Here is an 18,154-nt window from a genome sequence, read left to right on the forward strand (position 1 = left end):
ATTCTGGGTTAAAATTTTCATAGTAAAACGAGCATCATGGTGTCAGCTCAAACACAAAAAAAACTGTTTATCGTCCCGTCTGTTCAAGAATTTAGCATAGTATTTCTGTTCAATACAACAAATAGTATGGCAGTATAAAAACCAATGGTACATGCAGAAAAATCTTCGGAATATAGAGGTGAAGGGGAAGCCGAATCAAACCCATTGAAAATAAGACATCCAAGGTAAGTGGCTTCAGCAGAAATAAACACAGTATCAACTAACAAACTAGACAGAGTAGAAAAAAAGCACCTTTTTGAAATAGAGAGGTGCCTGTTTTGCAATGTCCTGGGGCAAGGGAATGCACTCAATCAAACAATGGCGCCTTTGCTGGGCCAACCCCATGACCGTTTCAAGGAACACAACATCCTTTTCTTGCTTTGCAAACATCATGATAAGGCATTTATTGAAGTTGCGAATTTCGTCTCACACACTATTGTCCACAGTCCTTGTAGCTGATTCACGCTGTTTAGAATCAGTGAAGTAACTGCTTAACCAAAATTTAACCAACAACAGCGACAGCAAAAAAAGAAAAACTAGCTGCAGAAGCTTCCATCAAGCCTAGTATTTCTAACTTATGCAGAAAAAGAAAGTTCAGGAATCGGCAAGGGCCAAAACTGATCAAACTAAAAAGATGTAGCATTCCAAATACTTGACTGTACCACTACCGAAAAATATGTACCTACAAGTTTATCTAACCCAAGTGATTTATTGCAAACTGTAGCTCTATCTTGTCTTTGGAAAGCATGAATGGAGTTGCATGATTCCTGCATTATTACTTGCAACAAGAAAAAGGAATTGCGTTGTGCTCATACTTAAGCTTAAGACCAAGCAAGCCTGCTAAAGATGGATATGTTATTCGACCTGAGATAAACTGACTCATTCTAACAAATTTGGAAATGAAGGCTACCCCTGAGGGGATTGAGCTCAGTAAACCTCGCTGATGCCAGTAAACTGAGGTCCAATCCCATAGCTTCAATTTTTGCACTTGGGATTTCCTTACCTATAGCTTCTTTGACCTCTTTTCCAGAAGCCATACTTCTGACGCCCATTGGTACATGGACACCATGCAATGCTAGAACACGCGCAATTTCAGTGCCAATACCAATTGACGCTGCTGCAACAACCGCAACATGATAAGCATATGCCAGAAATTCAGGATTCAGAACAATACACTACTTCATCCAACACAGTTCACTCATCAGCATTTGCCCTTCTGTCAGTTATGTGCAGTGCCCAATATGAATAGCAGATTGAATGGGCAAAACTCAAATAATCCAACTTCAGGGACATTCTGCAACATGCCTTGTTCTCGATTGTACTTGTCAATTCCAAAACTTAGAGGGGACTTCCGCTGCTTATATAGAATTTTGCATGTGAAGTGTATAAGCAAATTGGTTCAATGAAGTTAAACTAACTACCTTATGTCAGGTGTCTTTTTCAGCAGAATGAGATACCAAAATGTTACTTTTAGCTAATTGAGAAAAATAATTTCACAAGTCCGAGCAAGCGAGCCCACGCAAAAAACTTTCATAATAAAAGTTAGGACAAAACTCAGGATATTCCCCTTCTTTTTTGGTTAGTAAAACTGAAGATATAATGCTATACCAAATCTTTTTGCAACCATTCATGCACTCCGCACCAGCATTTAGGCTTGCTCGATCACCCTTTTTTCTTCGGTACAGCCTAGTGTTCTGTTATTGCGTAGAAGGATTCTGGAAGTACACATGTAAAGGTATCTCCAAGGGATGAAATACAACCAAATTCAATGTACTGTGAAAGTAAAAGGAAACAAATTGGCCGTTGGAACGAAACTTATATCATCGAATAAGCAAGAACATTTCTTTTAGAGCTGAGTGTGTTTTACCACAAAGCAGATGTGAACTATAAGAAGAGATTATGGCTATTAGTAGATTGGTGTTGCGATTTGTGATATCCCCTCAGCCAAAATTGTTTTTGTTTTTCATTTGAACCGTTTCAACGCCTGAAGGGCCTTACAAGATTTCACCGCAAAATACAGGAATGAAACAAAACTACCAGCATCTCGACGAAAGCAAATGCACTAGCAAGCTCAATTACACATTATAAAGCGAAAGCAGACAAACAATGAGGTCGGGCATATAAGGCCAGTCAAAACGTAAAAAGACCATCAACAGATTATGATAAATTGAAGTGACCATGAAATTGCCTTTCAGAAAGAAAAAAAATTGAGACCATGAAATCCAATATAAACTTAATTGTTCTCAGTTAGGGTTGAAGCCTGAAGGGTGGAAGAGACCTGTAACAATGGCAGTGAGAGACTAGTCCCATGAATTCCTTCCTCAGCTGTAGAGCGCTATGAAATTGCATAATAAAGCTCCATTTCTGCTGAACAACCGAATTCTCTCTCTCTCTCTCTCTCTCCCGGGAGTGAACTCACAACATCCAGTGATAAAATGGGTTTCATCTGGTACGGCCATATCTATTTTCATAAAAATAAAATCACACAAATCATCTCCGATAATGTATTAATCAGTTCTCGATTACTGTTATCTTCAACAAGATTCATTTTCTTGACAATTTCTACAACCTGAACCGCTTCGATCATAGAAATAACCTGTCTTAAGTTCACAATTTATCAATTACACGAAGAAGCAGTCCCTGCAAAGCGACTGTAACAAAATGAGTTTGATCAAGTGTGGTCAAACCCATCTTCCAAGAAAAAACTTCATTCAGATCATCTTCGATTACGTATCAATAAGTGATAGATTCCCATAATCTTCATCAGGGTTTATCATATTGACAAATTATATAATTTGAACAGTTCCGATTACAGAAATAATCAAAATGAGTTCACAATTTACCAATTACAAGTTTCGATCCACACAACGGGAGCTTCGCAGGTTCAAATGCGAAGTCTCAATAGAATCCGAACGGCGTCGTTTGGAAAACCTCGCGTCTCTGAAGGGCGAGTTCTTGACCAAATTTGCTCCACCGCAGGCCAAATCAGATATGTGGGTAAGCTCTTCTCTGGGTTTTCTCTCTCCTTTTATCTCTATCTATGCAAAACTCATTTTCAAGACTGGAAGCTATGGAAGTTTCTTCAACTTCCCCAATCTCCAGTGGTTCCTGAGGGATGGTGGTATTGATGAAGATAGTGGGATTTTGCATAGAAGTTTTTTTTTTTTTTTGATCCACCGAAACGCCCCTCGGCGCATATATAGAAATAGAAGTTCATACATGGGTACAAAATCACAAGCCTCGCTTGCATTTTTTTCCCCCTGGAATTCGTTGGTGCACCTACATATTGGTTTTAGCCTCATCTGATTCTCTTGCAGCTCTACAAGCAACATATTGGCTTGTTTCATTAGCTTTCTGGCTTCTGCTATCGCCTATTGGCCAATGGCATGATAAATTGCGCAACCATGTTTTCCCTAGCCTTGTTCTTTAGTGTTAGTTGGACTAGAAATGATTGCAATTTTGCTTATATGAAATCCAGTAATATTGGAGATGAAAGGTTTTGAAGAGTAAAGATTTGGAGCATTCATTTTTCAATAATACAAAAATGGTGATAAATGTGGAAAAAGTTTGGGATTCTGTTACAAGGTTTGATGAAGACCGTTGGAGTTGTTCATTCTTCCTAGCAAAAAACAGATTAAGGATTGGACATGGCCTAATTGGTCCAACATGACTCTTACAAGTTACAAGTACCCTCTCCTCTAGTTTCACTGGATGTTTTTTCCTTTCCCCTCCCTTTCCCGGTGGTAATTTCATTTGCCTTTTCAGACAGTTTCTTTATTTTTCAATGCATCGCTGACAATGGAACATATACTAATGTGGCAACGACAAACAAAACTGCAATTTTAATCTTCAATAGGAAGAGAAACGTTTAGTTGGCGCCTACCAAGATAATTTTACTTCATATATTTGCCTCTTTCCTTTCCTATTCAAGAGACCGTCCGTTTCTAAGAACTATAAATGTAACATAGTTGAGGTGCAAATTGAACTGGTTTGTGGTTTATGGGTTTGTGGTCTCTTTGGTCTTTGTTATTAGACATGTTAGATTCTTTTTCCTACAGTATAGCTTGTTTACTCGGTTTGATTGCTGAACCATTCACCAGCATTCTATCGTGTACGTAGTATGCCTCCTTGAACTCCTTAATTAGTGAGAACTTGGTTTTCAAGTCATTGTTGTTTCCATATTGGTGAAAGATCACTATGCTATTTAGAATATATCATTATCAATACATCAGTTTTCTGATTCCAGCTGTATGTCTTGTGATTATTGGTCTTCTCAATAGTTTTATTTTGGTTTTTTCTGGGTTTAGCTAAGCTAAAATGCTGCCTCTTGATGGATGGGCTTGTTATTGATGCTAATGAGATTCACTTGCATATGAGATACGTTGGCTCCTTTCTGTTCTCGTACGGCAATTTGCATATGAGCATCTCTATCAGCTCTTTTAAGAGCCCATTTAGTGTCATAATCCTTTACAAATTATTTCTCCTATATATAAACTTGTCAGTCCTATTGTTAGGTAGCAAAATTTAGTCAAAATTGCCTGCCTAGCGTTTCATTGAATTGTGCTTTCATCAAAAATCAGGCGTCTAGTTAGAGATAAACTTTAACCGTCTGCGCTCCTTCATGACATACCCTGTACTATTTCTTTCTTTCTTGACTGGATACATAGCCAAAAAAGGCTTAATAAGAAACACCAATATCAGGAATATGAAAACATCCCAAACAGCATGCCACGGGCGAGGCATATTTGTTTCAAGAGCCAGAGAGGCAAGTTTGGCTGCTACTCTATTAGCTGCTCTACTGATCCAATTCACTGAACAAATCCCTTGATATCTTCCACCAAAAGCATTGACTTCCCAGGGGCGATCGAATTCGTTCGTGCAGAGGAGAATTGCTTGCCGACAATCTGACTCCACAATGACATTAGACATCCCCAGATCTTCGGGCACCAACCAGGCCAACCGAATTGCCATTACCTCGCCTTGCTAAAACAGAACTAACCGTAAGAGGTTTCACCACTCCGTCAACAATTTTCCCTTTGAAATCTCTAAAAACAACAGCCGACAAAGCCTCATTTCTCATCCCAGACATAGCCACATCACAATTCGCGTTCCACTGATTTCCCAAACGGGGAGACCGTACCTGAGTTGCAACCATGGGATTTTGAACCCCCAACCTTTGTAGATTGTATACAGATTTCTCCCTTTCATTTATTCCGACCGATAAGTTAAAAAGAGGTTCTTCACTTGAAGGAGCAAAAATTAGGCCTCAACTCTGGAAAGAGAGATATATGATATGTATGCCTATGTTCCTTTTACATAACATGGATACGTAGAGATCGACTTATCAAGTCTATAAGCACAGTGCGTTGGGCTGGAAACGCAGGAGATGCTTAGCTACACCGCAGCTCCTTTTTAGCAGCAACCTGACAATAAGAATTGTCAAAAAGTCAATGTCCTCTATTTTTTTGTGTTCTGAACAAGCAACTAATTCTTAATGGAAGTGATCACAAGGAAAAACTCCACAATGACAACCAACAGAAAAGAAGGTTATGAATCACCCAAGTCTCTGATAGGGTGACTAGTCACTGCTAATGCAACCAACTAAGAAAATAAAGGATCCTCCTGTTAGTGCAAACTGCAAAGAAACAGATGAAGTGCCGATTAGAATACTCAAACAAAGAGGCTTTTACCATAACAACATGAGCGATATGATCTAGAAGCCCTTTGGAAATCGACAAATCCCTCAAAGAATAGGAAGGATTTCCTGCATTCAAAGCTCAAAAAAGTTGCAAGGAGCAGTGGAGTATTGTTAGGTGTCTGATTAATCACATGGCATAGAGAGAGGCGGAGTAGCTTATATCTGCTCTCCCAACGGATTTACCCCTTGTTGCTCAAGCATAAGTTACTTATATTGATCAAACAAGCTACTTCTAACTCCTAATGGAAAATGCACGAGAACTGTTGATTGCAAATTGAGGTGTATGTGTTGTAATGGCTCCAACGTAGTCTTACCATGATCAATAAGTATTAGACCACAAACACTTACACACACACTCAAAAGGGGGTGCGCTCCGCACACACTGGATACTCCAATTTGTGCGGAGCCCACCCCCATTGTGAGTGTGTGTGTGTGTGTTTGTTTGTGGTTGTGGCATTGTTGTACCCTGATTGACCATTATTTTGGTCCAATCTGATCCCTTCTGGATGCATTTACAATCCTACCTTCTTTGCTAGTTCTCCGTGCCATTTTCTTCATGGTTACCAACATTAGATCAGTCAAAAGAAAATGATCTGCAAGATGACCGAACATCTTAAATCACTTACCCTACTAACACCAATCAGTGAAGTAACAGCTTAACCAAAATTTAACCAACAAAAGCGACAGCAAAAAAAAAAAGAAAAAGAAAAAGTAGCTGCAGAAGAACTGTTGATTGCAAATTGAGGTGTATGTGTTGTAATGGCTCCAACGTAGTCTTACCGTGATTGACCATTAACTTTATCCAATCTGATCCCTTCTGGATATGAATAATGGTGCTGTCTTGATTATGCATTTACAATCCTACCTTCTTTGCTAGTTCTCCGCACCATTTTCTTCATAGACAGTCAAAAGAAAATGATCTGCTGTTCAAAAAAAAAAAAATTCTGCAAGAAGATGACAGAACATCTTAAATCACTTACCCTACTAACCCCACTCGGTGAAGTAACTGCTTAACCAACAACAGCGACAGCAAAAAAAGAGAAAAACTAGATGCAGAAGGTTCCATCAAGCCTAGTATTTCTAACTTATGCAGAAAAAGAAAGTTCAGGAATCTGCAAGGGCCAAAACTGATCAAACTCAAAAGCTGTAGCATTCCAAATACTTGAATATACCACAACAACAACAACAACAACAACAGAACCCATGCAGTCCCCAATCATCGGGGGTACGGGCGGGAGAGGATTAGAGACAGACCTAACCTTTGGTAATATACACAAAGTGGATGCTCTCAAAATACTACTGAAACAGTGGCCCCCTATACCTGTTTTGCTACGGAACCATGCCCTCAAATCAAAGCTGAATGGCATCAGAGAAGGTAGACTTAGAGACCCAATTCAATTTATGTGCACATTATCATGCTTCCTTCATTGATAGCCCGGAGCATCAGTATGCACAATGGTGTATTGCAAACTGTACCACTAACCTAGGAGTACCTACAAGTTTATCTTACCCAAGTGGTTTATTGCAAATTGTAGATCTATCTCGTCTTCGGAAAGCATGAATGGAGTTGCATGATTCCTGCATTATTACTTACAACAAGAAAAAGGAATTGCGTTGTGCTCATAGTTAAGCTCAAGACCAAGCAAGCCTGCTAAGTTCGAAATTTTCTAGTCACACATGTCAGAAACTGTAACGACAGCAGTGAAGACAGCAGTGAAGAGTCTGTGCTTCATTGCTAGAACATAATTAACATAAGTTTGTGTCACATAGGCTTGCCAACGCATGCACTTAGGCAAGATCACACAAAAGGGAAAGATTCCATTGGACACAGTCTGGAAAGTAACGCACCAGTTAGCAGTTGTGAACAAGAAAGTCAGCTCTTGAATCATATTCTTGGTCTTTTCTGGTGTTTAAAACCTAAAGGTAATCAAGGGCTGTTAACATGTGCAAACTTGAAAAGAGCTAAAAACCTAATATCTACTCTATAACACCAGAAAACAAAGCAACATGGCTCTTGCTTCAGATAAAGAGAACTCCATGCGCCAACAACACTCAAAAGCCAAAACCCATAGCATATTATAGCCTAATTCCGCTATCCCTTAAAGAGAAAAGAAAAAGACAAACAGAAGAAAAACATAGCGCACACGCACACACTGAAAGAGACTGTGGAATTGAAAAAAAGTTAATGCTGCAATCAATTACGGTGTTTGGCAAGTCCATACGGAGCTTTGCCCTTACTTTAATTGGCCGCCGCTAGTGGATGGTGGGATTGATTCCCCACATTAGTCGGTTCATTGGGGCCGGATACCAGGTAATAAAAATAAATACTGACACCATAAGTTTTTCAGCTTCTTCATGATTTCCTTTCAAACGAAGTTGCAAAGCTTTTGCGGCCAATTGGTTTGCACTCAATCCCTAGTTAACAATTGCAAAAGATGCACCAGGTACCGACTCTGACTCTACTTCTCTCTCTCTCTCTCTCTCTCTCTCTCTCTCTATTTGGAGAGCCAACAGAACCGCCAGGTTCATCATCCTTCTGACAAGTAACTTCATTCACAAAGCTTCCATCATTTGCAAACTCATTTAAGCTTGACAATGCACTAGAGATAAGGTCGGAATCCTTAGAGGACATGGTTTGCCTTTTCAAAGTTGAGGCACTTTCATCTCTGAACGACAGCAAGATGCATCCCGCAAGCTTTCTACATCAGTATTCTGGATATAAGTTACAATATGCAAGTTAAAAAGAAGAAAATATCCGTCTACAAACCCCCCCCCCCCCACCCAATATATATATATATATATACACACATACACACACACACATAGTCAGTCTCAAATGAGGGAGTCCTTATTTTAGTTAAAATGCGGACCTCCTCATTTCTCCCATTTTCCGATCGAATTTCGATGATCTGAGCCGCTCAATGTGTTCAGAACGTGATTTTAAGGGTCCTCGTGAGAAATCGGCAAAAAAAATGACTGGGAAGGGCTTCATCCGAGCAATTTTTGTTTGAACCGTTCAATAAAAAACAAACAAAAACTGCTTGGATGAAGCCCTTCTTGGTCATTTTTTTTGCCGATTTCTCGCGGATACCCTTAAAATCACGTTCTGAACACATTGAGCGGCTCGGATCATCGAAATTCAATCGGGAAAGGGAGGTCCGCATTTTATTAAAATGAGGTGGTCCTTACGGGCGACGGACCGTGTGTGTGTGTGTGTGTGTGTGTGTGTGTGTATATCAACTTACTTAAAATAAAGAACCAAGATTAGATGACTATGCTAAACAAAATGAGACACACTTGGCCAATTTTATATGCCAAAGCTTTTAGCAGCATAACTTCATTAAGATCTAAGTACCTTGCCAGGTATCTTTTTATTGTGACCCTCTACAACTATTTTGGTGTTCCCCTGTTAAGCCCCTCTTTCTATTGTTTATGGCATGGAGGTGAGCACGAGATGAAACAGCTGTACAAAATGTCACAGAAACTGCTAGCTGATCCACTGATCCCCACCGCTCTTCCACAACCTATACAATTTAAATGGATGGCATAAAATTGGTAAATGCTTAGCTATGCCGATCAAAAAAAGGTAAAATCTTAGACATCCCAACTTTTAAGTCCAAAATATACAAGATCTTACCTCCTTAAAATTCCGACCTTCATTGGCCGCCTGCTTTTGAGCACGGTTCAAGGCTTTTAATCTCTAGCTGGCACCCCCGCCTCCAACAACAAAAGAAAACATATGTTGGTCACCCCAGGCTTTTTCCCATCCTCAACTTCTGGATAACTAGATCCATTATTCTCCAAATATGGATTCAATTCTCTGGGATGTTCTCTCTTTATCTGCCCCAATAAGCGAAAATTGTGTAAGTCACAAAGAATCAGCGTGTGCACTGGTATGGGAAAGAACAGAAGACAAAAGAAAAGGCTGGTCTGAATAGGATAGAGTCATAGATGTCTCCGGGATGATCAAAATAGCCCCCATCATTTTCCTAACCAATGAGATCTGCAGCAAAATAAAACCCAAAGACAAAGTAGACAAATTCTCCATCCCCCTAAACATGAAAAGCTATGATATTTTCTCCTCCATCCAATTTCCAGTAGGATAGGTATGGCAATTCACGGAAGGCATTCCTTCAAGTGCAATCATAGAGCAAAATTTAGGATGAACAGTGAGGCTTTACAACAAAGTTGATGGAGAGAGCATACCTCCTCAGCCTGAAGTTCCTCTAGCTGATCTGAAGTCATTGCAGACTTGCAGGTTCTCTCCCGATGTTGTCTTTCGGTCTAAGCATCCACTCTAATCCCATTTCCTTTCTCACAGTATCATACTTTCTTCAATAAATGAAATTTTTGCCCGTAAAGCAAAAACACAATGTGGAATAAGGAAATGGGACATCTTTAGTTCTTTTAGCTCTGTATCAGTTTTATCATACCACCACCCTGACCCAGACACCCAGTAGACATTTCCCTCCATTTTGTTCACTAAATTAAAGACTCACCAAGCTGTTAATCCAAACACCAAACAAAGGTAGCGAAGCCAACAATGCAATATTCATATCCTGGTACCCAGAGATAGAATCAAAGGTGGCCTTATGGGGGCCAGGCCGCAAAGAATTTTCACAAAGAATTACACTTGGCTGCATTGAATTACTCGTGGCCTCAAGTTATTGCAAGTGTGATTACTTCGCACGATTCTCTTGTATTTTACATGATTCTTCACTATTAAAAATTACACTTGACCGCGTTTAATTACTCTTAGCCGTGTTGAATTACTCGTGGCCGCACGTTATTGAAAGCGTGTTTACTACGCATTTTATTTTATAGATTATTGGTTCGTTTCAACAAGAGAAATTAAAGAACTATAAAATTATGATCCAAACTCAAATATTATTATTTGAAAAAGTCCGAAAAGTTTGAATTTTTGTCCTTTTTTTTTGGAGTTTCCCAAAAATAATTGAGTTTGAGTCATGATTTTCCACTTTTTTGACTTATCTTGTTGAGACGAATCAATAGTTTACAAATATGAAAAAATTTGAATAAAAATTTGACGCAAACTAACAATAGTTTAGAAAAAAAAATCTGTTTGGCAGGAAAATAAAAATGTTTGCATAGTTTCATTTAACATTTTAATAGAGCGATCTGTCCAAGCAAATACCACAATTTTTGACCTCTTCCAATTCTTGCCTGAACGGAGTCAATGGATCACAAACAGAACCATAGGACAGTAGTGTATTCAGTTTACGAGAACACCAACCAACTTGCCCAAATCAAAAACCGCAGGTTACTTGCATACTTCAACCATTTCTAAACTTTTGAATCATGTATACCTGAAAATCAAAACATATTTCAATGAAATTTTCATGGATGGAACTCATAGAATCAATTTGTAGTCTCTGGCCAATTTGGACTAGAAAAAGTTGGTAAAAAGCATCCAAAACTAGACTTGCATATGTAAAACCTGTTACCCAATCAACTCTTCACTATGCTCAGATACGATCGCATTAAACAGCATAACAACAACAAAATTCCAAGAGAGTACAAGTGAAATTGATATAAAAATGAAAACTTGGGAGGTAAAGAGTGGAGAATAATGAACCACTGAAGCTAGTATTATGCGGTTGCCGCTTCGGCGCATACTGATATCTCATCCCAAAAACTTCCGCTATATATGAAATTCCACTTTTCCATAATACGAGCTCTGAAAACTTCCTACTTGTCCACCCAATTCTCTATCTGTTTTTGAATACACATAACAATGTCAGTTCAAGTTCGAAATGTGTACATAAATTTGTATTTCTTCAAAAACCCATTGTCTTTTTTCTTTTTTTCTTCTTATATCAGCAAAAAAACCCATTGTCTTGTTGGGACTTCTCCTCAGTTTGAAATCATGAAACCATAAAAAGAAGGCTTGAAAATGGGAAATCTACGAAAGTTATCATCAAATGGACAGTTCTTGAAACTGGAGAGCAAGAAATTAATGCTTACTTTGTGAAGGGAGAAATCGAGGGGACGACAAGAGCGCGCTCTCCATTGTACTATGTGTGTTTTTCTGTTTTTGTTTCTGGAAAACAGAAGGATGTGTTCTTGTTGTGGAATGCGCAAGGGACTGCTTTGCCGGAATTCGTTTCAAGATAAGGAATGGATTACGCTAATTCCTTTCTCTGTCCATTTGATGATAACTTAAGACACCTGGACGCAAACTTTGAACCCAGATGTTGTTTTGCTATCCGGCCGCAATATTTTTCATGTGGCCGCAACTTATGAATCTGGCCGAAAACTTTAAACTTCTGGCCGCAATCTCACCACGACGATGTCGCTCGGAGAATTTGTAACTCGCGTTTAAAGCTCCACGACTTTACATAAACCCACCTTTCTCCCCTCCTCGTCGTGCACAGAGATAACGCCTTTACGTATTTGGAAAGAATCGTGCACAGTGATCACGTTTTGCAATATTTGGCGGCCTGATGCACTTTCAAGCGGCCAAGGGTAGTTTTAAGCGGCCAAGTGTAGTTTCGCGCGGCCACAATATATGTAGTCGTGCACAGTGATCACGTCTTTCTGTATTTGGCGGCCAAATGCAATTTAAAGCGGCCAAAGGTAATTATAAGCGGCCAAGTGTAATTTCGCACGGGCATAATACATGTAATCGTGCACAGCGATCACGTCTTTCTGTATTAGGCGGCCAGATGCAATTTAAAACGGCCAAGAGTAGTAATAAGCGGCCAAATGTAATTTAGCGCGGCCATGATACATGTAAAACAGGATAATTATAAGCGGCCAACTGAAATTTCTCGCGGCAATAAAACTTAATTGAAGCGTTCCCTACCACGGGTTGGTTTTAGGATAGATGGTGAAAAGCGGTCCGACAGCCGGCCCCCTCTATCTCTCTCGAGTTCTCTGGTATCTTTCTTCTCCCTCCCATATCTTACAAGAACAGGTACATCTCTCTCCTTTCTCAGTTCTAATTAGTTTAGTTTCAATTTCAATTATTTTTCAGTCATTGTTTAGGGACTTCAAGCATAAACTCTCCTTCCGAATCAGTCTGCCAATTTATGTTTGAACTTCCCAAATAGTGGTTCACAATTGAAGCTTTACAGACCCAAAACAAATCTGCAAAAGGGCTCGTTCGAGTTCTATTTATTTACTATAAACGAATCAAACCGAAGCCTCATTATTAGGCTCATTTATACAAGCCCAAACCATTCAAGTGTAAGGTTTGATTAGGCTCGCGAACCTTGAATCAAAATATAAATAATAGTTTGTGGAGGACTATTCACAGATAATACTTTAGTGGGGTATTTATGCATTTGTTGTGGAGATCTCAGATAAGGTTTTTGGTGTTCTTGATGGATTTTGTGTTTTTTAAGTTTTTGGCTTATATTAGGTAATATTGATACATTGTGGTAAAATAAAAATCATTGAACTCGAGTCAGAATTCGGCTTGTTTGAATTTAACAAGTTTTGACGAGCCGAGCCTGAGCTTCGAAAATTTTAAATGACCCTAACTCAAGGCTGAGCTTAGGTCCATTCAGTTTGTTAAACTTCAACAAGCTGAATCCACTTGAGCCCAACCTCTGAAAGTGTTAGACAGCCAAACTCGAACTAAACCAATATTTTATCGTGCTTAAGCTGAGCCTCCCAGGGTTTGGATCAATTCGACGTGTTTGCACCCCTATATCTAACACATCAAGAAAAATATTTAATTTTGCCGCCTTCATTACTTTGATGAAACCTTTTACAAGTTTTCACACACATTATGCATCTTACAACTCTTCCCATTTGCTACCGACTTGAACTTTGTGCACATCTTCCGAATTTCCCCCTGTGCCCCAATCTTCACCTCAATGCCACTCATTTTGATCATAGCCTTTGGAAACTCCAAATCAAATCTCAATCCCAACAACCCTCTTATGCTGCCTGCATAGTTCTGAACGATTCTACCAGTTGCAGCTTCTCCCAACAGCCTCTGGTCCGACTCTAGAATTCCGTTGCCATCGTGCACATTCATGAAGAAACTTGCGTTGAATTTGAACTGGCTATCTTTGTCCAAGGCCACGCGTTTTGAACCATCACCATCTTTGGGGCAAATTGCTTGTAGTTGTGGTAAGAATGCTTGATTAATAGTTGGATCTGCATTGCCTGTGGTTGTGAAGTTGTATAGACGATAACTGAAGAACAAACAATCTGTTTGGCCGATGGAATGTGCTCCTCCAAAAAAAAAGGGGGGTACCACAAAATAATACTACATGTTACATCGATTCCCCATTACAAGTGAAAACATTCTAAAGAATCTGGATTGGGTACAAAGTGGACCTTGAATGAGCCAAAAATAAGTTGAGAGCTACTTACTCCATTTGTTTTACAGTTATGAATAGGCTTCACTGAGAGAAACTGAAAGCATTACCAACTAGTGTAACAAGGTCATGGTCATCTAGGCCTTTAGCCATGAACTTCTGCCTCTGAACTGCAATGGAATCTGTAGGAGAAGGTAAATTCGAGGCTTCAGCTTTGGAAGAGACCCTGCCGTCTCTTCTTCCTGTTGGCACCGCCCAACTTGGTCCATCACTCTCGGACATTTTATCAAACTATCAGGTATAAGTAGTATTCCCATGAGAGAGAGAGAGAGAGAGAGAGAGAGAGAGAGAGAGAGAGAGAGAGAGAGAGAGAGAGAGAGAGAAACCAAGACAACAGCATCACGGGCAGCCAATGCTAGTATGTCAGCACAGGAGACAGCTCCCGGGCACAAGGCCTCTAGCTGTGTTTTTGCATCATCAATTACTTCAAACCCTCTTAAACCAAGATTTGGCAATGCATTCCTCTCACCAGAAGCTCCTGTTATCCAAATGGAACCATCGCAGCCCTATGGAATAACAAAGAGTCATTTTTGGTACACAAAGCTCCAGCCAACAGTAAAACCTCAGAGAAAAGAAGATACGTGGTTCTTCTATATGATCATGCGTGTAGCTAATAATGGTTACAATGAATATTTTTTCAAGAAAAGTAGGAGCAAAGTGATGATGTGACTGCATGTTATTGGCCAGATGCGCGGGAACAAAGGGGACGCACGACTAAGCTGGTATTCCAGTGCACTCCAAACTGTTAATGTGGTGAAATCTTAAAATACATGAATCTCAAGACAAGATCATGGTGTTGGAGAGAGAGTAGGCATTTGGTTTTCACTGTAGTTAATCCTAATATCAAAGAATTGGAAATACCCTTGTGTTGATTCAAAGATTCATTACCTGAAGAAAACAGTCATGGAAATGAAGCCTAAGCAAGCCAGCTGCAATGGTTGGATCTTAATTGAAGTGTGCTTCAACAGTGGCCCTGATTATTTCCTCTGCCTTTGGGCAAGAAGAAGAATAGAACCCTGTTTTCAATCCTCCTTGGCCTTGTACATGAAAACCCGTAATCAATATCACTAACAAAACTGAAAAAACAACCTCCATTTGCAATACTTAGTGAGTGCAGAAAAATCAACACAACACTCATTGTGCACCTGCACCACTAGTACTAGTTATAGACGATTTGATCCATTAAGCTTCTACTGTAGTTTTGATTGTTTTTCTCTCCACATTTTTGGGTTTTTCTCCCATTGAGGTAGTCCCTTCCTTTTTGTGGAGACGTGTGGGACCATTGAAGATGGCGGTATCCAAACCAGAAAAATTAAGATGGTGGATTATCTTTTAGAGTTTCATGTGGTTACTGGAGAGCTGGAGAGAGAGTTCACTGAATATAGAGTTTGAAAGGAACTTTCACTTATCTTTGATGCCTTGGCTTTATTCCTACTTGACGCGTTAGACCTCTCTCTCTCTACTTAGTTCTTTTCCTTTATTCCTAGCAAATATTGTCATGCGTTCACATTTACTTTTTATTTTTGTGTTTGATTGTTTGAGTCGGTTGATTACATGCAAGTATCATTCTCATGCAATATTTGCCTTTACTTCTGTTCCTAATTAGGTAGGATATTGCAAAAATTCTAATGAATTTTCTGGACTGCAACATGAGAGTAATATGTTATTACTAGAGTTAGCCTTTGTTGCTATATACTGGGAGGCAGCAGGTTTATTTCAAGATTTCAATGCATTTTGGAAGCTGGGAGCATGCAAAGTCATCAGTACATGTAGCCATGTATTATCTGCTCACCCCAGTCCCCATCTTCACCCATCTTTAATCACTACATAAGGGTTATTATCCTCAAGCCATTTCCTGGTTCAATTGAGTAATCAGACAAAAATGGTTCAGATCAACAAAACGTTAGGTGAAAACCGTGAAATTCAAGGCCACTATCATCTTATGCGGTATCCAGATTGTTTGGGGATGCTTGAGATCCTCTGTACCGAAATAATTATCTACATCCTTATATAAGCCCAACTCTGTGGTAATGCCCCGATTTTGTGTTCATTGAGATTCTCTGGTGATTTATGTGATTGAAAATTCTTTAAAGGGGAGGACAGAGGTACCTAGGTATGGATAGCCCCTTGGCAACATAGTTTGGACTGTGGTGCCTAAGCACTTGGCTAAGCAAATCCTACTTGCCCAATGTGAACATGAGAAAAGTGCCATCTTATGAGGTGTGAACCCAAGGCCATTGTAAGGCACAAAGATATATAAGTGGCATGCTGAGTCATAAGCGTTTCAAAAGGTCTTGCATAATTGTATATTAAAACAGAAGGTACCGAGTGTCACCCTTCCGGTTACAGATATTAGCTCTCCACACGCGAGCAGACCTGCAATGGTTGATCTCGCGTATTGAATTGCACTCTCCACACTTGGTAATGGTTCCAAGTATTGAAACTATGCCAACTTACTTGATCTTCTCTCTCAAAGATGACGTATTTACATTCATAGATTCTTCCTAAGAACGAAAGGAATGTGTTTTTCACACATCCATCGTAAACCAACTCCCTTGTTCAATTGCCACAGTCGGAACCCATTTTCCTCTTTACATCCCAAAATTTCTATTTTCACACACAACACCATCAACAAATTTCCCGTGCTTGGTCTTATTAAAACTGTGGCACATATAGCAGTTTGTTTTCATCATTGCTCTGATGCAATAGTCTTCTTGTTGTTCACATAAGCAACCAATAAGCCTCAAGTGCAAACACAAAGTTGGTACAAACACAAAGTAGGGAATACGGATCTGGAAACACATGGGATTTTATTATTCGGGCAAGTCGGATTACAATATTGAAGGGCTTCTCCTTTTATAGATACAAGGAGAAACATTAATTCACAACAAGACAAGCATAACTTACAAGGATAGACAATCATAGCTTACATGGGAGACAAGCATATATTCGTGTCTTACATAAGACAAACAACTTTCACTATTCTCAAAGGAAATTAAATGAGTAAAGACAAAGCAACAATATTCTCTCACCTTTACTTATAACTTTTTTTTCACTTCAGACACAAAGTGAGAGAGAGTCACACTTATTGCTCACAATACACTGAACTAGTAAATTAACAACTGGTAGATGGTGATGACTTCAGTCTGAGTAGTACTGCCGTATTGGGAATCATCTAAGTCATGCTGCTGGAGATGGACCTGATATATCAGGTGGTCACGGTCTCTGTCCTCCATTTCATACTAGGTGTGAAATCCACCAAAAGATACCAAATTTTTTGGCGCCATTCTTCTGGACCTTTCTAGGAATAGTTTGGTGTTGTTTTGCTAAATATAAACCGTTATAGTCAGTTTGGTTCCTCGTTTACATAGTTTATAATTTATATCCACCAAATTTTCAAGTGCAATAATTCTAAGTTTATGTTGTCTTTAAGACTGTATCCACCAAGTTTTCTTTATACTAAAACTGTTGAGATTAACTACTGTGAGATTCTTGATTCATTTTTTCCATTTTCACTGCACAGAAGTAGAAAAGTTAATCTGCAGTTCGGTTCGGTTTCGTTCTTTATGCTCAAAAGTTCTATTCCGTACCAAAATTTCCAACCAAAGGAACTGATTCAGCCAAGTGTCTGGTTACTCAAATAGAAAAACCATGTCTGATTTTCAACCCAAATTTATATGCTGTTTCGTTTGGCCTCGTTCTCTATGCTCAATAGTTCTGTTCTAGACCCAAAATTTCCCAACGGAAGGAACTGGCTCAGCTCAGTGTCTGGTTTACACTCAAACAGACGAACCATATCTAATTCAACCCAAATACACATCAACAAGTGTACTGCTCAATCTGCTATTTTAATCTAACTGGGTGCTCCAATGCAAATTTATGGTAAGCTCTGAATTACTGGAATTACTATCAAGGCAGATCACTAAATTTCCAAACTTATGCTTACACAAGTGGGCTGAAAAGTATGCTTTTTACATGTGGTAGTGTCTAATACATGCATGAACACAGAGAACAAGAAAATCAAAATTACGATACAAAACTGACACTTTTGTAATGCCCTCCG

The 18,154-nt window shown here is 39.3% G+C and overlaps 1 protein-coding gene, 1 long non-coding RNA gene and 1 other non-coding gene across 3 annotated transcripts; all 3 read right to left on the reverse strand.

Moving 5' to 3' along the window:
- Positions 1-6,276: 6,276 nt before the first annotated feature.
- On the reverse strand, positions 6,277-7,386 carry LOC131318473 (uncharacterized). Its single transcript, XR_009197702.1, has 2 exons — positions 7,248-7,386; positions 6,277-6,681 (listed from the first exon to the last, which is right to left on the reverse strand). It is a non-coding gene; the product is annotated as an uncharacterized LOC131318473 (long non-coding RNA).
- LOC131321472 (small nucleolar RNA snoR100) lies at positions 7,060-7,167 on the reverse strand. Its single transcript, XR_009198517.1, has one exon. It is a non-coding gene; the product is annotated as a small nucleolar RNA snoR100 (small nucleolar RNA).
- A 6,071-nt stretch (positions 7,387-13,457) lies between the features above and the next one.
- LOC131318474 (peroxidase 25-like) lies at positions 13,458-15,258 on the reverse strand. Its single transcript, XM_058348280.1, has 4 exons — positions 14,980-15,258; positions 14,418-14,597; positions 14,142-14,304; positions 13,458-13,945 (listed from the first exon to the last, which is right to left on the reverse strand). Exons 3-4 carry the CDS (start codon positions 14,182-14,184, stop codon positions 13,473-13,475), a joined length of 516 nt encoding a protein of 171 aa, XP_058204263.1. The 5' UTR covers positions 14,185-14,304; positions 14,418-14,597; positions 14,980-15,258; the 3' UTR covers positions 13,458-13,472.
- Between the last annotated feature and the right edge of the window lie 2,896 nt (positions 15,259-18,154).

The sequence above is a fragment of the Rhododendron vialii genome, chromosome 3a, assembly GCF_030253575.1.
Source record: "Rhododendron vialii isolate Sample 1 chromosome 3a, ASM3025357v1".
Classification (NCBI taxonomy): domain Eukaryota; kingdom Viridiplantae; phylum Streptophyta; class Magnoliopsida; order Ericales; family Ericaceae; genus Rhododendron; species Rhododendron vialii.